This window comes from Haliaeetus leucocephalus, unplaced genomic scaffold, assembly GCF_000737465.1.
Source record: "Haliaeetus leucocephalus isolate CR32 unplaced genomic scaffold, Haliaeetus_leucocephalus-4.0 Scaffold162, whole genome shotgun sequence".
Lineage (NCBI taxonomy): Eukaryota > Metazoa > Chordata > Aves > Accipitriformes > Accipitridae > Haliaeetus > Haliaeetus leucocephalus.
The window spans coordinates 4987977-5014443 of NW_010972598.1; the positions used below are offsets into that span (position 1 = coordinate 4987977).

Sequence of the window (26467 nt, forward strand, 5' to 3'; positions counted from 1 at the left end):
GGAGAGGAGGAGCCGCCGCGATCCGGAGCCGCAGCCCCTACAAAAAAGCGTGTGTGTGTGTGTGTGTGTGTGTCGGGGGGGGCTGCTACCGACACCCGCTCCCCCGCCGCGCACACAGGCACTCTTCCTTCTACAATGGAGGAAGAGCCTCCCTTCCTCCTCTCTCCCTCTTCTCTCTCTCCGGCTCCCCGCGGTAAAGTGGGGAGGGGGAGTGGACCCAGGGCTGGGACCCCCGCGGGTCCCCTCCCGCCGCTTGGCGCCTGGGGAGGGGGGCGCAGCGCCCCGGGGAGGCAGCCGGGGACGCCTCTCTCCCCCCCCCCGCCCCGCGGCAGCCGAGGAGGCTGGGGGTGGGTTGTTGTTGTGGCAAGTTTCTCCTCCTCTGACAGAAATGGCGTCAATGGCAGCGAGTGTAGGGGAAGCCGCGGTGTGTGGGAGCTGGAGGGGAAGCAGCGGCCGAGGAAAGAGAGGAGGGGGTTAACCGGGGAGAAAGGGGGGATCCGGGGAAGGAAAGGGGGAGTTTCGGGAGGAGCCCGGCGCCCCCACCCCGATCCCTCCCTCCCCTCCCCCCGCTCGGTGCGATCGGCTGGTGCGGTGCCTTAGCGCTTTGTTTTAAATTCCAGGTCCAGCCTCGGCCGCTCAGCCCCTATCGAGGCTTTTACCGCAGCCTGAGCTCATCATGAAGGTAAAACACTCGCCTGTGTGCCTGGGAGGGGAAGGAAGGGAGGGTTGCACGAAGAAATGCTGTCCTATCTGTCAGTCCATCTGTCCCGACCCCGGTGCGAGGCTCGGTGCTGGTGCAGATCCAGACTGCGGGCTGCTTCGCCCCCGCTGCTGTGTTTCGGTGCCTTAGCTCATTTGCCGATGGTGGGGCAGGCTTTGCTCCGCCGCGTTACGCTGGGGGAAAAACTGTTAAGTTCGCTGAGTGGGGGGGTTGTTCTCCTTCAGAAACATTGTTTGTAGGAGAATAAGGACATGGCTGCCTGGGCTGAGCTTGCTTCATGGAGGAGCAGGGGACAGTCGCCCTGCTTGAGAAAGTAACGTTGCAGGGGAAATGCTGGCTATACAACCGCGTTTACTTGAATAGAGGGTACACGGTAGATTTACTTACTTTCTATTTGTTAATAGGAGTTTTGTTGAATGAATAATCTTGATATGATCAGGGAAGGTGCATGTAAGAGATTCTCTGCAGTGAAGTGATTGCTGTAAGGTACAGAAAGATTTTCAAACAGGTTCTAATTTTCTTCTCAGTGCTGTATAGTATTCACATACCTCATTGTCAATCATTTTTCTTCTCTTAGGCCTTTCTAGACTATTTATTTTCAATGTGTTATGCAAGTTTTATAGAAAAAAAATCGGATTGGTGGAATAGAATGATTTCTTCTGCGTGTGGTAAAGATCAGTGTACCTAAAAGTAGTTTTTAACAATTGGGTTTGTTATTTTTTTTTAATCATTTTGCTGATATGTCTCGCTCAAACAGCTGTTTATGTTACCATGACCCCCATGTAATTCAGCTCTCACTCCTGCTGGGCTGCAGTAAATCTCATTTCAAAATACCGTAAATCTTATAAAAAATAATTGTTACAAACCTGTGATACATCATCTCTTTGGTATTTATTAATAAAAAAGAGCAGTCTGTATGCGGGCTCTTGCACTATCAGAGTTGTGCCTACTGTCCGTGAATGAGTATTATGTAAAATGTGTACCTAGTACTATATTCACTGCTGGAAATGGTAAATGATATGGACTGTTTTAATTTCTAGATTGATCTGAATTGCTGAGCAGCAAACTAAGTCTTTTTGTACAGCTGTTAAAGGTTTAGCATGTTTTTTTTACTTTGGTGACTTAATGACAGTATCTTTTAAAAAAATGATGTTTTAATTGCCCTCCCTCTGATCTTTCTTTAACAAGTGTTAAGATCTAAAATACTGCACACATCTTTCTCATTAAAAGTAACCTATTTATGAATTTACAACAACAGGCTGTTGAAGTAGTATGATATGGAGCTTTCCAAATGTGGCTCATTGCCTGGTGGGGATACAGGAGATGGAAGCAAGAGAAATAGGAGGCAGTATAGGGAGCTTTTTTCCCCCAGAAGGAAAACCACTTATTTAAATGACAGCTAAATTTGCATACATTTCTAATATTCTTTTTCCATGTAAACAAATCTTACAGTTACCATAGAGATTAGGTTCAGATACTGTGGTTATAGAGCCATATAAATATGTAGATAGACAGTTGGGAGGATGAGGAGGTCGAATCACAAGTGGAATACAAAGTGTTCTGTGAAATAGTGATAGAGACGCACTTCAGCCTGAATTGAACATATAAAAAATGCTTAAATTTCAAGTAGCAAATACAGAAACCTGTTAATAGAGCCATATTAAAAAAAAAAGGTTTGTGCTACTATTGCATTTTTATTTACTTTTAAAATCTGGATTAATTCTGTCAGGGTGTTCAAATGCTAAGTTTAAGTCTGCAGTTTTTGCAATTTGTATGTGTGTAGGGTTAAACTTACATATGCTTGAGGTAACTCCCCAGTGCTTTATTTACTGTGCCCTGTAATGTTAAGTGAGGTTAATCTGTAAGTCATTGCACTGATGCTTTAGTTATTACAGTGAAACTTTTAACAGAATTGTAGCTCAAAAGAAATTTCTAAGATTCAACAGTCTAACCAAGACTGTTTTTTTAAGATTTTAGGAGTAATACAGTGCATCAGTCTTTCTGCCTGGCTTAAATTTGTAATTTATTTTCTAAGCTTACAAGGATACAAGTTAGTCCAATAAGAAGCAGTAAGGGAGAGTGCTTAAGAGAATTATTAGCTTTCTGATCGTATCACCACAAGGTAACATTGACTATACTAGATCAAGATACTGTTTAAATATGACTGTATATCTGTGTGCATTTATTTTGTAAGTTATTGAAAGAGTATGCCTCAAGGACACTTCAGCATGTAGAGAATTTAATGCTTTAAGGCCTAGTCTTACTTTGAGTCTGCTGACTGCAGACTTGCTGCTGACTGCATGATTGAGGCCTCTGTTTTTGATTTATGCCTTGGTCATTCTTTCATGTGCAGAGGGTTGTGTATTCCGGTGCACAGAGCATTAGAACTGGATTCCTTGTCAGTATCTTTGTCTCTCTGGGTGAACTTGAACAACTCATTTAGCTTTACTGACTCATTTTTCCCATCTGTGTAGTATGGATAGAATGTTTATCATTCTTTGTAAAACACAGTGAGGTATATTTAGGAAGAGTGCCAAGGCGTATTGATAGAAAGCTGTAAGTCACTCATGCTCTTGCATTTCGGAACCCTCTCAGACAAGAGAGGTGTGCTGCCTGCTAAGAGATTACCACCTCCAAAGCTGTTGATGTAATTGTTCTCCCAGCAGTAACCCAACTTAATCCAAGTAAATAAAGTCCCTTGTATAAATTAGTAACTTTAGCCTATTAAGTAGTCCTCCCGTGGACTGCAAAGACCACTTGAAGGCAGTCTTGAAATATCTTGAAATATGTTGTACAAGAAGTATTCAAGTCTTAACATAATTGTGTTTGTTATTGTGATGTTCTACTAAATCAGGCTTTTCCTGTGTTGAATGACCTCTGATAGTAGTTAATACAGTTGTATAGATAATGGCTACGACAATTCGTATGTTGCAGTGAAGTTTTTTTGTTTAACTTGGGCAGCTTCTGCATAAGGTATTTTCACATTAAGTATGCTTTGAAAGCATGTAGAATCTGTTTGATTATTTAAAAACTAATTGCATGCCATCAAATTACTACCTACTAAGTAGGTAGCAATATATATAAAAACATTATTATAGCTTGTTTTTATTTTTTTCCCCAAAGCTGGGAAATAAACTCCAGGAAAGCAGAGTCTCTGCTTTTAAAGAAAAAAAGAAACACAAATTCGGTTTCACCAATGATTTGTACCAAGAACTATTGTAAATAGCCTCTGAGATTTTGAATATGTATCGTGGCATTTGCTTGCTATTTAAATATGTGAATGAGGGTAGTATACCCACTGTAGTTAGAAAGTTCACTGCTGACTGGAGATAAAAATAGTGGATGTCCCAGAAGCTAGAGCAATGCACTGTGAATTAAGTGATCTAAAATGCTTGTTTAAATGTTGTGACACTATTTGTATGTTAAAGCTTTTCAGTCCATAAAATACAAAATATTTAATGGTTGTAGATATTTCTGTTTGGTAGCCCTAGATGTTCCTGAGTGCTTGCTCAAAGCTGCCACGCTAACAAATTAAGGAAGCTGTGTGTACAGTTTATGCTGGATTTTTATTCTGTTTTTAATTCATCCTGAATTTACATTTTGGTTTCAGTAGTCTTTCCTAGTGACCTCTCTAGCTCTTCACAGAGATCACTAGTGCATACTGATGCTCTAACTGCTTTCCTTTAAAGCCAGTCAGCCTGTTGCTCGTATTCTCTGCCAGTATGGCAGAGGACAAAAGTGAAATATCTGGTAAACTTTTCAGTCACTAATTTCCAACTTTGAGCACAAGTCAGCTGAAAGTCCTATTGCTCTTATGCAGGCTGGAAACCAGTCATGGAATGTAGTGACCTTTCACTTTCTGGTTAACTATTTGAATTACAGCAGGAATGGAGATTTATAAAGGAAGAATACCATTAGAGTATTTTTTGTGCTGGAGGTAGGAGAACAGGTAAGTCTTAAGAGGTGGTTTTCCCCTGTCATTTGTTTTTGCATTATGAAAAATTATTTTCTTAAATTCTGTCCTGATGTTCCAGTTTGAACAAGTGATCAGAGGCAGTTATTGACTTCCTCATGCTTGCATAATTATGTAGAAAGGAAAGCAAACACCACTTGCACCAAGCAATTACAAGTCATGTTGGAATAATCTATGTTATTTTGAAATTGGTTATTTGCACTTTTGAAATGCCAATCTTAGTATATTTTACAGTGGCTAAACAACATGGAAGTCTTGAAGTTAAATCTGCATGTTTAGTATGTGACTGTTCAGTAGCTGAGTGTGTTGATAAGAACTCAAAGTTAATTAGACCACCTAGTGGAAAAAAGGCTGTGTTAGGCTGAGAAGACTACAGTTGTAATAAACTATGAGCATTAGAAAAGTTAAGTTGCCTGTATTATTATCTTCAAAGTTGGTGAAGGGTTTTTGGATCAGTGCTCTTACAGCAGCATGACTATTGTATCAGGATACTGTCTAAGAAAAATGTTAGTAGACAAAATAATGAATATGCATAGCTTCACTAGAACACTGTGAGATGGTTATTCAGTTCACTTTGTAATCGGAAACAAGTATACATGTAGTGCAGAAGCATGCTGTGATACACGTTGTGTGTCTGTGTTTTCAAAGAAACTCTGCATTGTAGTTGAGAAGCCTTTCAAAACAAAATGCAATCGTTTTGAGGCATTAAGCTTTACAGTCACTGTCAAATACTTAATCTGACTGCTTCGCTGGTCACATAAACTGAAAAAAAGGGGCTAACTTTGAGAAAGGTGGAAATTATACTGTTATCGCAAATTGATTTCAAATTTTTAAGTCCTACAGATACACACATTTTCCTTAGAAAGATATGCTTTTGTAATAGGCTGAAGACTAAAAATAAAGGGAGACTGAGGTTTCCTCATTTGAAAAAGTAACATTTTATAGAAATACCTAGAGCTTAAATTTACTTGGTATCTTTGTGTGATACAGAGCCAGCCAAATGCTAGATTAATTATCAGTTCATCCTTAACTTGAAAGTAGTTAACCTGGTGTGAAATGCAATAGTAGGTTCTCTGCTGTTCTACTTACTACAGTAGGCACTTCAGCTGTTTTTACAGAAATGTACAGATCGGAATAAACGTGGATCTTGAACTGTTTTGCCTTAAGTATGATTTGGGTCACAGCTGAGAAATGTTGTAAGTCAGGGCTTGTATGCTGCTTGCTTTTTAGTTGATGTGCTTCAGTAACAAATACTTCTTTTCTGCCTTTCCGATTTAGTTGTCCAGTTACTGTGCTTACTACCACTTACTGGATATTTGCTTCTGTGTGCATGGAATGGATTTTTAAAGACTTCTAGAAGATTTCAGAAGGCCTCCAGGGAACGAAGAAAAATTGTTTAGCCTTATGCATAAACTAAATGTTAGTGACTTAATAAGTGTTAGAATAATTATTTTAAAAGGTTTTGATAGAAAGTCAGAAATCTGGGTGGTTGGCTTTGGGTTTTTTTTGTGTTTTTTTTTTTTTTTTGTTGACATGGGATGACCAGATGAGAGCATATTTCAGGGAATTCAACTATGGAAAAGACAGCAAGCCGCTTTGATATTCTGTACTTGACAAGACATCTATTTTCCTTCTGAAGATTAGTTTGAACCAGGGAAGAAATTGAATAAAGCACTATTGTGCTTTTTTTTTTTTTTTTTTCCGGTTGGCTTGGAAGGCAGCATATAAAGCAGTCATGACCTGTTTAGCAAGAAGTGTTTGTAAGCAAGCTCTGGAAAGGCAGCTGTGAGACTGTCAGAGCAGGGTGGTGGAGGGTGTTGCTGAGTTACCTGTAGAAAACTAGGACTCAGGTGACCTGCCTGCATTATGTGCAACCACTGTGTGACAGTGACTTCCTGAGTGAGTGTATATTAATTAATTGAATGCGGAGTACTATTTTGGGGTTTCCTGAACCTGTGGGGAGCACTATGAAGAAGATTTTTTTATGAGCTAAGCAGAAACACTGTAGTACCTAACTGTGAGAAGGTATTTTCCTTACTGTGAGCAAAAGCAGTAGTCATCACCAGTTAACCTGGAGTTACTTGCTCCCATTGCTGTTGTCTTTGAGTCTGTATGTGCTCTGGAGTGAAGAGGGTGGTCAGTACGCCAAGGAAAAGACCTTTTAAGTATCCAGAGCTCCCAAATTATGTAGTCTTTGATGGTGACGCCTGCAGACCACCTTAAAGAGCGCGCTATTTGGAGACAGCATTCATCAGTTGTCATTTAAGCTAAGCATGAATGCAAACATCTATAGAGCTCTGTTGCAGAGCAGATCACTCAGGCTGGACTGACTGGTGAATAACACCGTTCTTGGGCACAAGAGTGAGTTTGCTGTTCTTCTCATTGTTTAATCTGTTGGTTTGTCCCCCAACAACCTACAGCAAAGGGATTTGGTTTCATAAGTAGTCTGTCAAATCAAGTTTGTATGGTCATGGAAGAATGCAGTCTTGTCTCTTTCTTCCACTCCTGGCTGTTTTTTTCTTGTTGTGTTTTGTGCCAGCAGTCCATTTGTGTGGTCCCAAGGTGGACCGAATCAAACTGAAATTAACTCAACAACGATCAGATATATATACTCTTCAGTTGCAGCCAGTCCTTGACTTGGCTGATCCCTATGATTGGGGTGGAGGAAGAAAGGAGAGGAAACCAGAAGTACACTGAGACTGATTTGGATTGGTTTAAACTGCTTGTGAACATGCGTTCTTCCCCATCCCTCTGCCAAGTTAGCAGTTTGCAGTCATTAGGCTAAACATTTTGTAAACTGTCTGCAGGTGAAATTGCCATAGAGGTTTTTCTAGGCTTGACTGCTAGCCAGAACGCTGCACTTTTCTATAGGTTTGAAGTCCATGTTTTCTAGGTGGTGTTGAGTGTAAAGATTAAATGGAATTGATGCTGTGACTTGAAGGTGACAAAATTTAATTTTTGGTATGATAAACATTGATTTCAAGTTCAAAAGATGGAGAGGTTTTAAAGAAGACGTGGTATTAGACTCAAAAAAGAAAGTATTCGAAGTATTTTTTAAGGAGACCAACATACGCTTTGCTTCCTCACCTCCCCCAAGTTCTTTTTCAATGCTTTGAAAGAACACCAAGACAATGTCTTTTTCCCCCCAAACTAGAGAAACAGTTGGTGTTATAGTTTTCTGGAGAAGAATATTTATAAATACTAGATTTCTGTGCTGTAAAGGTGACAATCTTCATGTAACAAATAGTTATGTATACATTCTGACAATAGGTGTTTTTACCAATGGGTGGAAGAATTAAGCAATTGTGCTACCTTTATTCCAAATTAAAACAGTCAGAAACGATAAATTGGGGAGAAATTGCATCACTCTGGTAAGGAAATCAAAGGGAATAGAAGTCAAGCTTTCAATTCTTTGTATGTTAAGAAGGCCCAAATATTTATGCGTAGATTAGTGGAGACCCAGTGACAGTCAGGAGTTAATGCCAGCTGGAGGTGGTAGAGTAAGATGTACAACACTTTCTGCTTATTACCAGAAACTTAATGCAAAAGTTTGGATGACACTTGTTACCTTCCTTTCCAAGAACTGGGGTTCTCACTGAGCCTTTGTCTGGGATCCTTTCCCTTTTCCCTCTTAGAAGTCCTTCTTACATTATTTTTCATTGTTTACACCGTCCTTCTAAGGGCAGGGAAATGGGATTTGACTTCAGCAAAATTCAGAACCAGGTGTATCTGATGCAAGGTTTCAGCTGGTAATAAGTAATGTAATAGGGAGTAATTTTTTTGTTTGTTTTTCTCACATTCTTTTCTGATCTGAAGAAAGTGTTTCCGTTTGTGGCAGGGCAACCTGATCCACTGTGACAACTTTTTTCTTCAGATTTTCAGCTATCCTCTCAACAGCAGATTGCAAGTGCTAAATCTCTTATTTGTACATGTAAAATAATTCATGTTTTCTTAAAGATAAATGTAGAATACATTCTTCTAAGATCACAAAGAATGCTTTAAATTAATTTATAGTGGTGGAAGATAGACTTTCCAATATCCTGTACGAGTGTTTAAGTGAAAGAGTGTTAGCTTAATCTTTTTGTTAATGCTGTGACACTTAGGTTAATGTAACTTCTTTTCCTGGGAGAAATAATAAGGGGTTGAGACATTTTGGAAATGAGTACATGTTATACCAGCATTTCAGAATTCAGGAATTTCTAATGGAATATGCGTTTTCCCTTTTTAACTTCTTTTGCTGCACTTCTTATTGAAAGACAGATGTTGCTGTAATATTAAATTAATGTTACTTCAAATTACATCACTAAACTTAGAAATAAAATACATATAATTCTTAATCTTTGTGCTTCCATAAATATAAAAGCATTTTTGAAAACATAGCAGTAATTTTATAAATTTCCACTTGAATTTCTTTAGAAAGTTGTCATGCTCGATGTGCATCAAGGGAGATGGTGTAGTACTTTAGCATAAGTAAGACTGCCCTAGAGTTTAAAAATTAGGGTATGATATGTACCAATACCTTACTGCCTGAAACAGAGACAAAAATGGAGACAATAATTCAACTTGAAGTAACTTCCATTTTGTGAATGCAGTTTTATTCTGAGGTGCTCTTCCAGAACTTTATAATGACAATCCACATACATTTACCCATAGAACATGATTTGGGTAACTGTGCAGTGTCTTTGTCTTCTTTGCAGAATTTCATGCCTATTTTCCTGCAATGTTGGACAATTTAAAAGACATTAAAGCTTGGATTCATTCCTTTACTTACAGATTACTAATGCAGCTTTTACATTCCTAAAAATCAAGTAGTACAAAAGATAATGTTACCTGTTGATGGAGAGTATTGGATATATGGGCTGGAACCTGCAAAGAGTCACACTTCAAATATATTCCGTTATTCTTGATCCATTTTGGAATTGGGCTGCTGAGGCTGCTGTTTTAACTGCATTCCTTGGAATAATTTAACATTAAGTTCCAGAAAATATTAGTATGTATATTAGATGTCTGTTTGCAGTAATTCAGTTTTTCTTTGTTGGTAATTCTTTGGCTGTTGAGCAGATATTCTGATTTCAGTTTACTTTGCCTGATGCTAGCCAAAATGTTTGGAATGATAAGATAAACATATTTCACTGTATTAAAATAAATCTCTTATTTCATACATTGACTTTTCTCAGATAATACAGAGTATATGTTTATATGTACACTTACAGTGTAGGGTGATTAAGGTTTTTAGAGGCAAGTAAAGTGAATGAGCTGCTTTTGTTACATTCTACATAGTAAGAAAAATCCTCTGTTGATGACAGCATAATAATAGTATATCAATGGTAAGAGAGATGGATGTATGTCCTGCTATGACAGACTTTTTTCACTGGTAATGTGCATGGCATCTGTAGTATCTAGATAGCAACTCAAGTGGTAGTAGGTCAGGTTTAAATGAGTGGAATGTTGTAATTTATATCTCTTCAGTAGCACTGATTTCAGTTCAGTAAAATTATACTTACTCTATTTTGCATTAAAATAGAGAGCAATCCTACCTGTTTCTGACTGGAATAACTTGTTGTTCAACAGCACTTAATTGAACATTTGAAATGTTATAATAAAATCTTAATTATGGTTTGACAATAAATATCAAACACAGCATCTATTATGTGGAATAAAAATCAGTCATGATACTTAAGCTGGCCTGATCAAGTTTCTCTAGATGTGTATATTGTATTTACTTAGTTGGAATTTTGCGGAAGCAAATCAGCTTTTATGATCTTCATAGAAATACACATCTAAAAACAAACAAAAAGACCCCCCCCCCCCCAAACCAAACAAACCAAAACCAAACCCCAAACCAAAAAAACAATCCTTCAGGTGCTTGATTCCAGACATTTCCAGATACAGTTCCAGAACTTCGCTATCTTACTGCTGTAGCTGGATATCATTACTATGCTTGCTCAGAATTAAACTTGGGAAGAAAAAAATAGACTGCAATACTTAAATGCCATCTGCAAAAGAGACTACAGGAAAACTCCTTAGTCTTAAATGAACTGCAACATATTTTCTTTTGTCTGGCAGTTTCTCTTAATACAGCTTTTGTGCCCACTGAAACAACATTCCAGCCAAGTACACGAACGAGTATGTGGGCACACATCAATTGCTTTGAAAGGCCAGTGTGAACTCTAGCTGGGTATTCTGCTTCTAGCAGTGGTGATGCACAATATTTCTACGAAAGCAAATATTACAGTGGGCTGATCAGTCATATGGTAGTATTGGAAGATTACGTTTATTCTTTAAGCTGTGTATTTCAGAATTTCTCTTCAATTATCTTCTTAGGCTTAGGGAAAAAAATATTGATTATAAAACTATAATTAATTAGAATTTTGTATGTAGTTGATACTGTAACCTGCTGATTTGACAGAGGCACTGATATTTTATTGACAGGCGTTGTGAGAATGCTGCATTGTCTTGGGTACTGAAGACCTCTTGGGAGGTGTTGTTGAACTTTTGAGAACAGAACGAGGTTTCATGTGGAAAGTAACAGTAGAATTGTTGATGCATAGAAGACTATCAAGTAAAACTTGGATAGACTTCTTCTCTTTCACTTTAGTAATCCTAAATGTTACTTTTTGAAAAGAGGCTAAAAAAATGAAGGTTTTAGTATAAGAGGCTTAAAAACTTTTAAGAAAAAAACTGGGCTTTACAGAATAGTTTCAGCACACTTGAAAGCAGTGAATAGAATCTCATATCACCTGTGCAACTTCAAAAATTTTACTTTCTGTTTTTTAATATGTTGGAAGAGTTTTGTGGAATCAGAGCAAGGATCTTTCCTTAAATAGCCACTCCCTGGAAATGGCTGCCATTAGTCACAGGCTAAGCCAGCTGAAGATGTTTTGGAAACAGGTGCAGCGATGAGTAGCCAAAGAAGTTGAAGCATTCTGGGTAGTTAAATTGGATAAAAGGTATGAAACAAGTAATTTAGGTCCTTTCATTTCTTAACTTTTGAAAGGTAACCTGGCTGAATACTAGCTGCTTGTATATTGTTCTTATTCCCTATAGGACTACGGTAGCACTTTTACTTTCTGTGTAGTGCATATCTAAAATACGTTAAAACTATTCATAATTATGCAGCACTTGACAATCTCCTCTTAAACTCATCTTCAGCTGCTTATTTTTCTTTTCTTAATATCTGTGTTACTTCTAATGCTTGCATTCTTGGTTTGCTATGGGTATTTTCTGATGGAAAATTCTTGAAAGGGTATTCAAATAGTTGAACTTAGTTGAACAGGAAAAGCTTCCATCTCTGGTTTGGATAATTGCCATATTGATTATATTTAGCTTTTTTCCCAAAACTTCCTTTCACAAACCTAAAGCTTAAATACTGAACTCTTACATTTAGGTAGAGAAGAACTCTGGAAGACTAGTGCTGTTGTGGAGAGGGATAAAAAAAGAGAAATGATCAGTTTTCTTGTAATACCCTTGCTACTGACTACGCAGGAATATTTGGTCAGTAGTATTCTCAGAAAATGTGTTGAGATGGGAGAGGAGTTTGTATGTGTGCTTATATTTGTTAGATTTCTACAAGTTATGAACTGTGTTCCTACAAGTTAGGAAACTTGTAAAACTAGCTCATAGAAGAATATTCTTAAAGAACACTGTAGTTTTTATGGGGAAAAAAAGAGCAAAAATTAAAATTATGGACTTAAGATTTCAGTCGTAATGTGTTTGTTTTTTCTTTTTTTTAACCATGTAAAATTGTAGTGAGTTACGTACATCTTCCTTCAGAAGACATAGTCCTGGCCTTTCTCTCTATTAGTCTGGGGAAAGTGGGATATGCAGATAAGCTGTTGGCTTTTCACAACTTGGGGGGTGGGGGAGGGAGTTACAATTTACTTAACAGTTCAAGGAACTGTCTGTCTGAAAGAAAAGCGCACTGTGAAAAATAATTGTCTATATTTTTCTGGCAGAATATTACATTAGTGAAAACAAAGTTTATTCAATAGAATATTCTGCCACAGCAAGGCTCTTCAAATTTAACATCACCCACAGTAGCTCAACCAGAAGTTGATTTGTGGTGTGTGTTGCCTTGTGCTATGATTTGGGAAAGCAGCATAGCGATTTTTGTTGGGATTACTTCAGGTTCACTTACTTGGTACTTCTCTTTGGAAGTTTACAGTGCAATGTTGTGCAGAGATACCTGTGCTAATATGGAAGTAATTCGCTTGTCAGAGTACAAAGCTCAGCATGAGTTATAATTTACCATAGTTTTTTTCAGATAAATTACTCACTGTACTAATTTCTGTGCTGCCCTAGCTATCCAGTGTCCAGCTTAGTTAAGGCATCTTTATTCTGCAAGGATGTGGATGTATCATGTGTCAACAGTGGCCCAATAGGTGCTGGTAAGAAAACACCAGTAGATTTAACAGAAAATGTTCTTTCCTCTCCCAGGCTCAGATAATTGGTTATGTGGATTATATAGCTACAGTCTTAACTGATTTACTGTCTGCTCTTATTGACTGGGAGCTTTCTGTAGATTTAACCGACCATTTTATAGTAGTGACAGACTAAACTTTTGAATCTGTTTCAGAGTCTTGGATGCTTCTGCATAGTGCAAGTATGTGTATAGTCATGCTAATACTTCAATTCTCTTTAACCTTGCTTGTGTCTGACTCCAAAAGCTGTCTTGTGAGTGTCTTTAATTCAGTGGTTTTTGAACAGTGATCTGCAGGTGCTGTGGGTTCTGTAGCCTGCTTCTAAGGAGATCTGAAGATACAATTAAGATAAGCAAGCTTGTTGGGTTTTTTTGGTTTTTTATTCCCCTCCCCTTTTTTTTACTGGGAGAGGAAGCTGAAGAATTGTTTGACTATTTTGAAAGATGTAATATCTTTCTATAAAGTTATATCTATCTATCTATATATCTATCCAGAAAGATATTATGCAGATATATATTTATATTGTCATAGGACTTACAGGCAGTTCAAGGATGGTAAGACTACTCCAGGCATCATAAAACGATAGCCTCTGCTGGACTAAGCCGAAGGTACTACTGATGTTTTGCATGTGTATAGTTACTGTATGCTATTTGTATCTTAACTAATGTAATGCTAAATAATTGCTTATTAGGAAGAAGAATCCTCTTCATAGGAAGCTTGGAGAGAAAAATCAGTATTTGCTAAGTGTAAAAGGGAAAAAACGTAGGAAAAGATAATCTGCAGGACACTGAAAAATAGATCTAGAATGTATCATGCCAGATACATTGCAAAGAGACCAGTATAGATATACCTATAAAGCATGATATTTTACTCTCTACTTTCCGAAGTTTATGCTGCAAAAGTAATAGTGGTCAGGGTAACATTTATTTATATAGCCCCCCCATATGTGTATATTTTAATATCTAGAAATTATCTACAGTTCTTTAAAAGGTTCAGTTTGTTGGCTAGCTTGCCTTTGAATTTCATTCCAGTTTTAGTCTGTTATATTAGCTGTTTCAAATGCATAATTGTGGCATAGGGAATTCCAGGAAAGCCAAATATAAGGGCTAACTACTTTTAAGCCAAAATATTGCACTCTAACTGTATTAGTTGTTTTATCCAAATGAGACGTGTTTTGTTAGGTCTTGTGTAATGTTTTACCCTGGAGACTAAAGAATAGCAGGCTACTGACTAGGAATAAAAGGCTAGTTTAGACCAGAAGTGAAGATCTGCCAAAATGTTCCAAATAAGGATTTGCTTACACTAAAACCTAAGGAAAAGTCTAGGGATTAGTTTATATCTAGGTGAATTCAAAGATCGTCCAAAACCCAAAACAAATGAAAAATGTTTGAGTTTGGCTGGTTTGCAAAATGAGAATCTTAAAAGTTACTGCTGGCACTGAGCTAGAAAGGAAGAAAGACTGTTGGTCTGTGTATGCTAAATCTGCTGAAGCCAGCGGAGAAACTTGAGGACAGTTCTGCAGAGTAAGTCCCTGGAAAGTGAAGGAGAGCCTGGTTTGACTGTTCTGAAGTGCATCTTCAGGTTCTGTTACTTGTGTTTGGATCTTAGTGAATCTGAGGCTTACGCTTTTATGTGAGATGAAAACAACCTATTGGAAAAGCAGGAGAAAAGGAAAAGGCAAGTTGGTGGAGAGAACAGAACTTTTTCTGTAGGTAAGATATCTTTGTGCTATATGCTTTTAATTTAATATAGACTGAAATGGGGACTTAGATGACTATTTCTCCACCAAGTCTGAATTTTGCGGAAGAAACTAGATGCCAGAGGTGTAATTGACTGAAATTATCTTTGTAGTGATATTTAGCCTTCTTTTAGTTGAATTTTTTTTTAATAGCAATGTCAGGCTGTGTGAAGGGGGGAGGAAGTCTACATAGCCATATTCCTGTAACTGTAGTGTGTCTTTGAGTGCATGTACTGTGTCAAATGGTGCTAATGAGCTCACCAGGTTAAATCCACACAAGACCATGAGACTATTGAAAGAATATGTCTTCTCATATTTTGATCTCTTTGCCATTATGGATGTAACCTGAAACACAGGTTTTCTGGATCCTCTGCGCTTTAGTGTCTGCCATTGCTGTTAAACTTGATGGAGTTAAGGTTTATCCTTTCCTGTGCAAAGTAGTGACTTGTTCTGAGGAATCTTGTTTGTCCAGCTGTATGGTTCTGGACAGTTTTCTTGTTCTGCTGTAGATCTCTGCTCCTTGAAGGCCTTTTAAAGATTGTCTGAACACTGGGTTGTCGTCTTGGTACAAGTTCTCTGTAGTCCAGTCACTAAATGTCACACTTCCTGGAATGTCAAGCCAAACTAGTTATTTTTGACAGGACTATCCCCACAGTTTCTATTTTATGGGAAATTCTGAAATTTTTGAAGTTCATCTTGAAATTAGTTCTTGGTTTAGGATTGGACTTCTTATTTTACAAAAAAAGATTAATAAAAGAACCCAAACTATTTTGTTTGGTTCTGTAATATAGTGGTAATGGTGCTTTGCTAGTTTCCTATAAAAATCAACACTCAGTCTATTCCGACAGAATGCTCAGCTGAATCAATATTTTTTAATACGAAAAAATGTTTTGCTGGAAAAGCTAATACCTGCTTTGTTTGCAAATAGTGTGCAGTAGATATAAAACTTAACATAAACTGTTTTTTTGAGTGCTATCCGAGTAGATTAGACTTTGAATAAAAACTTGCATTTGACCTTGCATATACTCCAGTACTGAAGTGCTTTCAGCCAGTTTAAGGCCACTTCAGGGATTTAGTGGAGTTGTTGGACTGAAAGCTGTTCGTTAGATGCCCAGATCTCTGACCTGCATTCAGGGATGAAACCCAGTTTAGAGGATCATTTGAAGAAGAGATAGCTTGATTACCTAGTTATTAAAAAAAAAAATTAAAAAAACCCCAAGTAGTGTGGTAAATGTCATCCTCCTCATCCAACTAGGGGCTTCATACATTTAATTTTTAGAATTTGGAAAAAAAGGAGCTAGAAATCTAGAGTGTGCAATGAAAAGGTAAATATAGAAAATGCTATCACATACACACATGAGATGGTGGGTAAGGGAAGAGGAATATTTTCTAGTTTTTGAAATTTCTGTATTTTTTTGCAAGAACCTTGCAAATTCTAAACAATGATTATGGAGTGCTACTTCATGTTGTAGTCTGAGGCAGACTGCCAGTTTACCCATTGATTTCTCCTCTTCTACTTTGTTAACTCTGGTGTTTGATCTTACATTGAAATTACTTAACTCACTAAAGTGGAAGAAAACAAGTTCAGCAAAAGTAAAAAGAAGCAAACAGCTATTTATTGAATTGGTGAGTTGAAACACTTTAGCCTTTAATCAAGGGTGTACCAGAACTGATGTAAAAGGGAGGATGGACAGGGAGAGGCATCATTCATGTAGATTCGAGTTTGGAGCGCCAAGGCCTTCCTTTTTTACACTCGTAAGTTGATGTGACTTGCATGGAACTGCTGCGGTAGTGGTGGCTGCTATGCAGGTATCATTCCTGTAGATATGAGTTTGGAGTGCCAAGGCCTTCCTCTTCTACACTTGTAAGTTGTTAATTCAACTCATGAAAGAAACATGAAAGAACACATTATCTATTTAACTGTTGGTGATCCTGTAGCAGCACACGCCTCCCCCTCCCAGTTTCAGAAATGCAGAACTACTGTTGGCAGTAGGTAGTGTCTGTCACCAACTTTGGTAGTTTAAACCCATTTTATTTGATTTATTTTTGATGGCTATGTTTTTTTGTTTTCTGCAGGTAGGCAGAATAGAATATTTAGAATATTTATCCTAGCATTCCTGGCTTTATTCGTAAAGGATTTAATTGGTTCAACCCTTTTTACTAGACTGGTTTTCTAACTTTGCACAATGATCAAAACTGCATCCGATCATCATTCAAAGCTACCAGGAATAAACAAGTGTGACTTGTGTTCAGAACAGTTCTGCTGGATTAAATTTCTAGCATAAAGAAGCCATATACTTACTTTTGTACTGGTTAGGTCTTAAAGCACTTACTTTTTTAGAGCTTCCTGTCAGTTTTGGAGCCTTCAGGGCTGTTGTGATGCTTTGCTTCTTGCTGTTTGTTTTGTTAGCTCATACAGTTCTACTCAAGACATTTGTATTTTGATTCTTATACAGGTAGTTATGTATTTTGGGTTGCAAGTACAGCAGAAACTATGTTAGTCATTTCTCACTTTAAAGAAAAAGGTATCTGATTTTAATAGCCCCCATTTCTCCTCTTCCCCTCCTGCATTTAAATAAAGGCCCTATTCCATCTGTTCCTTTTAACAGATAAAGCATTATGAATATTGCCATTTCAGAAATCTAATAAGCAACTGTATTAACTACAATCTATGTTACCAGGTCTTTTTGTAAGTACTAAGAAAAATGCATTATGAAACTCTAATCCATTATAATGGGATGCCTTTGAGGCTAAAAAAACCACAGCTGTAATAGCCACAAGATTGCAGGATTTCAGAGCAATGAATATGAGGACAAGGCAGCCAGCTTCGGCCTAGATAATTTGTCGAGAGGAAGTGGGGACTGACTGCAACAGTTGAGCTTTTAAAACTAAAGAAGTGAACAGATTGTTGCCAAGCGGAGTTGTGTACAGTGTGTTTTTAAAATTAGTATTATGATAAGTAAGTTGAGCTCTAACCAGAGATGAAACCATGTGCATACTTCCTGTCTGAGACATCACACAAGTGCCTGGGGGTGGAAGACTGAGTTTTGACACACATCAGCACATATCAGAAGTGGTAAAGCTGGTATTTCTTTTGCTGGAAAAGGAAAGAGTGGTTTTCCTGATCGCTTCTATTGGCTATTTAGTATACGGGGTAATTCACAGAATCTTGAAAAGCACAGATAACTCTTCAGAAGTCTTTCCTGTTCTGTAGCTGCCTTTATCACAATATTTTGTTTTCATTGTGGGAGCTCTTGTTGATTCAGAATTTGAGTGTGAATACCTATAGCCAGATTAGGCTTAGTCTGAACTACTGCTTTGACTTTTGCTTGATCATTCCTTTAATGTGTATTTAGTAAGACTGTTGACTTAAAGCCTCAAAGAGATGGAATATTTATTTCAACCCTTACGATCTCTTCAAGTAACTAGTTACACAGAATATTAACATCCTTTTTTTTTTAAACCTAAAAGCTCTGTTCATCCTGAAGCCAGGGGATTTTTTTAATGCCCTAGACTGCAAGATTACAACATCTTGGCAATATTGCTTCTTTCCTATGCAATGAACGAGCACTTTAGTCTGACACTGTAGGCCAAATCTGGTGAAGGACTGTAGCTAGCTAACCTGTGGGTGTTTGCTATACTTGTCAGTACGAGTGATGGCACTGCAGAAGTCTCCTTTGTATTATGAATGTGCAGGCATGTGGGACTGGATGTTCTTCTGTCTGCTGGGCAGAAAGAGAATTAGTCAGGTAAGAGTGCTTTATGAAGTACGGTAGAATCTGTTGGATGGTTAGCACAGGACCTGTCTGCAAGCACCTATGACTCGTTCAGGCATCCCATTTCCTTTGAGGTGGTTTGTGTCACAGATTTGCAGTAGTCCAGATCATCTGGAGGAGTGAGATGGGTGCTTTATTCAATAAGCCAAGATTCCCAGGACAGAATCGAAAACTTTGCACTAGCTGCCTTTTAATCTAAGGTTTTAGTGTCTGGGATTGAAGACAGCCAACAGGCTAAGCTGGGGAGCCATCAACAGTCAGCACACTTGCTAGAGTTTCATGGTATGGTATGTGCCACATTAACAGTTAGCTGCTATTGAAAATGGAACATGCTGCATGCTATTTCCTCCTCCCCTGGGGGGCAGTTCTTGGGGAAAAAGAGCCAAAAAATAAATGAAACATGAGGCAATGTCATAGTTGTGCCAAAAAGGCAAATGTCATGCTGGAATGTTGAAGTATTATTTGAAAATTGTGTGAAATAATCTGTTTGCTTCTCTTGCAATCAATTAGGCCATACCTGTGTCCATTTTTGGGCACCAACTTGAAGAAATATGTGATGTAATTAAATTAAACTCTAGAGGAAAGCAATTAGAAATACAGGGTGTCTTAAAAATATGGCCTCAGAGGTAAAATTTACACAATAACTTGGGGTTTTGGTTTTTTTTACTTTTAGAGATTACTCTAAGGAGTTGTATCTCTTGAAAGCTGCAAAGCAGAAGCACACAGGTGTCCATGTGCAGTATTGATAAGACAATAACAGCAGCAAGGAATATTTAGATGAGGTATCATGAAAAACTCTGTAAGCACTGGAATGTTGTGTGCAGGCAGTGTGGAATATTCACTCCTGAATTAAAGAATACATATGACAGACATTTGTTATGAATAATACAGCTAAAATGATCCTACTAAGAGGAATGGCCTTGATAACCTTTTATGTGTAATTAAGTTTTTGTTTGTTTATCCCAGGAATCTCATCCATCCTAATTGAATCTTCAATAAAGTGGTTACTTTAAGTTATTTCAGTCTCTTTGTAGGTATTTTCTAAACTAATTTTCGTAGTTCTTTCTGAATGTCTTGTCCCTGGCCAGCAGTTCTACACTGAATGACTGGGCAGCAGTTGAGGGAGCGTGGCAGAGTTAAAAATCCCCTCTCCTGTCTAAAATTTCTTGTGTTGCTGGATGGTGTTAGACATTTTATACTGCTGTGCTTTCGGCAGACTCTTGTGTACAGTTGGCTATCTGCTACAAACATATTTTGTCTGTAGAACTACAGTGCACGTGTTCTTAGCTCCTGAATGCTTGGATTTGTGCATAGCTTTGATGTGTAGATTGGTGGTGTTTAATTTACTAAATTATCTGTCTTTAGAAGGGATTGATTCTTAATAAGAAAAATGCTGTAATTTCACTTTGTTTCATATTTACATTGTTTTGTTTCATATTTGTGGACAGCTGCATGTAGCTTTGATGTTACTTTTGGTACTCCCCCATCGTTCTCCTAGTTAGCAACAGTGGCAAAAACCAAATCCAAAGGCTACATGATTTTTTTTTTTTTACCAGAGTAATGATGTAATTTAATGTGTTATTCTGTTATATTTTACTGTGATATTAAAAAAAGTCCTTTATATTAAGTTACAGATCAGCTACAGTCATGATTTCATACAAATATACAAAATAACATCTTAAAAATAAATGATTAAAATTTCAAAATAGAATTTTATCAATACATGTTTAAACATTATAAGACTAAGAAAAACATAGCTGTAGTTAGTGAATTGAGTTGGGTCAACATTTGAGAAATCTCATTCTGCTGCGGGATTTTGAATTAGAACGTCATCCCTTCAGCTTTCTGTTTCTGTTCTAATCTAGGAATAAAAATAAATCCTCCCCCCTTTTCCTTACCAATAATTAGTTTAGAAAGTGTTGTACTAAGTACAGAAATAAACCAAGGCAAGACATTTTCTTTTGTATTTGTAGAAAAGGCAGTCATGGTTTATGGTTTGCTTTGGTGTTTTGTTTTTTTTTAAGGTTCAGTTTTTCAACTTGGTATGAATTTGCTTCTGAAATTTACACAGTGGAAAATACTTTTAAAACAGAAGCTTAATATGCTACAATTTCAGTGGAAGAAACCCCAACATTCTAAGATAATGATCTGATTTTTATTTCTATTCACCATTCTTGTTCTTGCTATCAGTTTTAGTATCTAAAGTACTATATTCTTCTGTCAAGCAAAATGACAGTATTTTTATCAGTTATCTAGAACAGATTTTCTGTAGAATACAAACAGTTCCTTTCACATGCATAGGTTTTCCTGTTCTGTATACTGTTATGCTGAATTTTTTTAGAACTAACTTATTAAAAAGTAAACAATCATTAAATTATCTTTGACTGGAACTAGAAATACTGCCAAAAAATTATCAAATTGTTTTAAAAACAGTGGGTTGTTTTTCTCTTTGAGATTTCATTGACTTGATTTTTCAGACTTCACATAATGCTATATTAGTCACTTCATTATTTTGCTCAGGAACAGCCTGGACTGGTTTGTTTGATTAAACTATCAAATAATCTTTGTTCCAATCCATTTGTAACACAAGCATATCATTATCATATCATTCTTTTCAGTGCTTTGAAACATCCCAAGTTTTTCATAACATAAGCAGCATCTCTAGACAGAATTGTGGCACATTTTTAAAACTGAGGCAAGTTATCCAGACCTAGTAATTTAAATAATGCTCCTAAGCATTACCTGAAGCTTTTAGTTGGAAAAAGAGTGTTTGTCAAGGGAAAGATTTAATCTAACTTATTTTCAAGTGCAAAACAGGTACTAAGGACGTCCTTTTTACTAAATTATTTTACCTTCTAATAACACGTTATTGATTTGCTTCCTTTTTTGTCTTGAAATTCTTCATACTTGAATGCTTTTTGGTTCTTGCACTAAAGATGTGAAATCTGAAAGACATCTTTCAGATATCTGTGACTAAAAGAGAAGTCTTCATTGAGAAGCTCATTATTTCAAGTTAATTGTTACTTTTTTATCTCTACATATGTAGAAACTTAATGTTCAGACTTCACTTGGAACATACAAAAGAAGTCTGACCAAAATTAATGAAGTTGCACTATTTGTAGTACTAAACTCTAATGCTAAATAATTTGAATATTTGGTTAAACCTTACAGAAAAATTGCAACCTGGTAGCTATAGCAATGATGTACTTTGAAAAAGATTTTATATTCAAGGGGATATTGTGGGAGCAGGCATTCAAAATATCTTTCCTTCATGTGGTCTTTCAGCAATACAGAACAAGAGAAGAGACCTACAGAAGGAATTGTAAAGAATTAGCATTATTTTTAGATCAGCAGTTCTGGAGTTTTTGATTAAATAAAACATTTTATAGAGTGATATGCTATAGTGATAGAAAGAATATGGGTTTCTATTCTTAGGTCTGAAAGTGCTAGAGAAATGCCTACTCGCCTTTGAGTAAGATATGCATTAGCCCCATTCTGCAACTTGAAATTTGGTACATGCCTGCTGGGTTGCATTGTTGTGCAGGAAGTCTGTGACCAAATTAGGAACAGAATCAGAATTCAGTGGGTTTTATTCAGTGTGGTAGGGGGAAAAAAAAAAAATCTACATACTGTATTTTTTTTTAAGCATAGTCACCTTTCTGGATTTTCTGTTTTGAATAGGAAATGAGGTGATTACAGTTTGAATGTTTGGAAATGATACCACTCAGTAAACTTCTGGATGGAGAATCAAGTTGCTCTTTGACAATTATTAGGATAGACTGACTTTTAAATATTTTAATTTGAAATCTTTCTCATTTTCTGAGTAAAATTAAAATACTTTTGTAATTCTGTCCATCAGTTTAGCGTAGTTCCCCAGAAGAACCCCCCAAAAGTAATGGGATTACTAATTGTGCTGGTTTTGACTGGGATAGAGTTAATTTTCTTCACAGGAGCTAGTATGGGGCTATGTTTTGGATTTGTGTTGAAAACAGTGTTGGTAACACAGGGATGTTTTCCTTGCTGCTGAGCAGTGCTTATGCAGAGTCAAGGCCTTTTCTGCTTCTCACCCCACCCCACCCCACCAGTGAGTAGGCTGGGGGTGCACAAGAATTTGGGACAGTACACAGCCAGGACAGCTGACCCCAAATGACCAAGGGATATTCCAGACCATATGATGTCATGCTCAGCATATAAAGCTGGGAGTGATGGCCTGGGGGGGGGTTGCTGCTCGGGAACTAACTGGGCATCAGTTGGTAAGTGGTGAGCAATTGCATTGTGTGTCACTTGTTTTGTATATTCCAATCCTTTTATTAGTCGTGTAATTTTATTATTGTTATTATCATTATTAGTTTCTTCCTTTCTGTCCTATTAAACTGTTCTTATTTCAACCCACGAGTTTTACTTTTCTTGCCCCAGTTCTCTCCCCCATCCCACTGGCTGGGGGGAAAGTGAGTGAGTGGCTGCATGGTGCTTAGTTACCAGCTGGGGTTAAATCATGACATTAGTTCATACAAATTCAACTTTATACAGACAAGTAAAAATAATGAAAATCCATTTTGCATTTAAAACAGATGCATTAAATAAAGGAAATATTACCTGTGGTTACTGAATTGAACCTCTTGTTTTGGGTCACTTGGTCCTGCGTGACCTTAGAACCTGTAAATCTTTTCCACATAGCTCATTTTTATTCAGAGAAGAAGATCAGCTTTTGCACCTTTTCAAGTTTTTAAGGACTTTAAGCTAGGCATTGAACTGATCTAACTGAATAATTTGAAATAAAGAAAATATCCCCTTTGCACTTGTAGAGAACGCTAAAGCTGTCAGAAGTTGGTTTAGTACTTCCAGACATGGGTGTGCTAGGTTCTGGTAACTTCGAACTTGAGGCGGGGGGAGCAGGGGAGAGAGAGAGAAAAGGGAAAAAAACCTTTTTGCCACAATTATATACTGTATAATGTTTGCTTACAAGACTGGTGAAATGTTACTTGAAACTTCCTGTAGATTTTAAATTGAATCTTTAAATAGGTTTCATTACAAACCCTCCCCCTTTTTTTTTAATTTAGAAATGTTCAGTTTGATCATGATGTTCCTACTGTAATTTTGATTTGTGGGCAAAATGTTGATAACTTTGAACCATTTTCCTTCAGAAATTTCAAAATTACTGGTTTTGCCTTTCTCTGAAATGTACAACAGTAACAGAACCGAAAAATCAAGCCAAAGTCTGATTTTCAGCCAGAAGAAAATTTGCCTAAAGCACACTCTTACTCTTGGCCTTTCATGTAATAGCCTTTTCATATGAAAAACATCACTGCCCTTCATTCTATGTTGTAGTTTGCAAGTTTCCAGAAAAATTCTTCCTGTTTCCTGTTGCAGTGTTCTCATTTCTGGGAGGTGGAAGATGGGCCAGTGGATTTACTCTTTTAAAGGAGTTTTTTATCTTCTGGGCTTCAATCTTTGTTTCAGATATTGCGTTTGTGTCCGAGGAGTTATGTGCCTCAGTAACATAAGGTTTGTAGAAAGGTTTTAGAAGTTTCTCATCTTTGTTGCTCTGAAAATACATGAGTTATATGAAATCAACTATAAATATATTATCTGCCAAATTGAGTATATTAAATGTGCTATAGTAATAGTTCTTTCCTGAAGATGTCTGCTATTACTGTGAAGTTGAGTGTCTTCCTAACCATGGCAGGTTGAGCTATAAGCAAAATCTTGTACTCTAAATTACACTCAGTAGTTTTGTTTATTAAGAGATTGATTCTGCAGTGTGTGGGCAGATCGCTGCTATTGGGTGCAACTTACTGCAGTTTGAAAATATTTAAGGTAATAATCTTTATTTAAGTTAAATATCTTAGTAATTGGGAAGAAAGTTTTTTAATGGTTTCTTTCTGCGTTTTTTCACCTGTTTTCATGAAAGCAGTTCTTCAGAACTTGCCTAGGAGATGTTGGATTTACCCCTGTTTTAAAAAAAATCCTATTTTTGAAAACTGAGTCTTTTCAAGCCTTCATTGCCCCAAAGTTTCTGAAACCCTGTTGAATGACTTTGGGGTGGCTGCTAATTCTGCAGGATGGAATGGGAGTTTAAGTTACTGGCTATGTGAAACTTTTGCCCTTCATTATAAGACTTAAGGATCTGGCTGGGTTTTGGGTTGAAGTAGTGGGTTATTATTGGTAGGTTTTCCCACTGTGGGACTGGGGATGACTGTAATTGGAATAGTCGAGTATGTATGTGATGCTTCCTCTTGCAAACTGGTTGCCTCCATCTTAAATTATGGAAGATGCTGAAACCATGAGAAAACATTTCCTTTGGGAAGATAACTTCAAATTACTGTTGACAGCATAAAAAAGTTTTGCCACTGTTCATCTTGCTTAATGTGAATGAGAAGAAAAACCTAGATGTTGAGCCTTATGATGTTTCTTTTTTAATTTGGATGCCTGGTGGGGGGAGAGAGGGTCTTGAATCTTTAATAAGCTTTTTCTGAACACTGGTTATTGAAAATAAACATGTTAAATTTCCATCTGAAAACTAAAAACTAAAACCGGTCCCTTATTTTCAGTAGTTGTGGGATTGGAGTTTTGTGTGTTTGGGTTTTTTGCTTCTTGAAAATGTTTCACTAGTTTCTTGACTCGGGAGTCTTGCAGAGTAGATAAATGCTGCCTTTTAGATGTTTAATACAAGCTGAAATCCTGGCTTTTCAAACTTTGTATATATGATAGACAAAGGGAAGGTACAGACCCAGTTTTCTCTTTGCCTGTTAATCTGAAAGCAGTCCTGCAGGCTTTCCTACTAAGCATGTCTGCTATGTTTCTAGATTGAACACTTAATCTTGTTTTCATGTGGTTTACTTGGAACATCCTGTGTGTGGTGCAGAGGAATACAGATTAGGAGACAGAAATAATATATTCACACGCACTGTATTAGACGTGCTTATAGGCAAAGGACAATGTAAAGCAATTTTATCAGCTGCTGTATGGCAATGACAGACTTTACAAAGGAATTTGAATATAGTAATGCAGCACAGTTGAAAGAGGAGGTGTGAGGATGATTTCATCCCACGTAGATGGAAAATATCTAAATGTCTAGAAAAACTGGAAAACTGACCTCTTTAACAGCCTTAAAAGGTATGTAAAAGCATGATGCTACCATTTTAGATTGCAATATTAAAATGTTTATTCCAAAGTGCTCTGGAGGGGTCTGTGTGTTTCCTCCCTCGGCCTTGAAAGACCAGAACTATTAATACCCATGTAAATGTCCAGATTCAGAAGATGTGCAGGTTGTTTTATGTTGTGGGCATCTAGCCATTTATCAGTCCTTCCAAGTATAATCAGCTCGAAGGCTGGAGTGGAACCCTTCCAGCAGCCCGCTTTGCCTGCCAAAGAAAATTCAGCCACTGAATTGGTGGAAATTGCTGACTGGTCACTTAGAGACTGCTCCTTATTTAAGTGGTAAACCAGCTTTTCAGCTGCGGCAGCCTGTGCTGCATATAGAAAATCCCGTCCATCCACAGCAGTCGTGAATTGTGATAGCAAAGAAACTATTCCTCCTATTTCCATTAATAAAACGAAATTACGTAGTAGTAGTAGCAGCAGCATGGCGGTTGCCCATTATTAGTCTGGATTTCCTAAAGGGAGGTGCAAAACGGCAGGAAGCCCTTTTCTTTTTATCCCTTCTTGCTCACCCAGGAGAAGGCCGGGAGTTGTTGCGGTGGGTTTTTGGCTGTCGATGCAGGATGACACACCGCATCCTAGGCGTTTTGGTGCTGTTCCGGAGGAGCTGCAGACCCGCAGCCACGGCTCCCAGGGATTTCAGGTCCCGGCGGCGGCGGAGCTGGGCGAAGGCGGCGG

The 26467-nt window shown here is 37.5% G+C and overlaps 1 protein-coding gene across 1 annotated transcript in view; it reads left to right on the plus strand.

Annotated features, from left to right (window-relative positions):
- Positions 1-399: 399 nt before the first annotated feature.
- ARID4B (AT rich interactive domain 4B (RBP1-like)) overlaps positions 400-26467 on the plus strand; it is a 92566-nt gene continuing 66498 nt past the window's right edge. The window contains 2 exon segments of the mRNA XM_010562644.1: positions 400-424; positions 621-682. Coding sequence (XP_010560946.1) covers positions 677-682 — 6 coding nt within the window. The 5' untranslated portion in view covers positions 400-424; positions 621-676.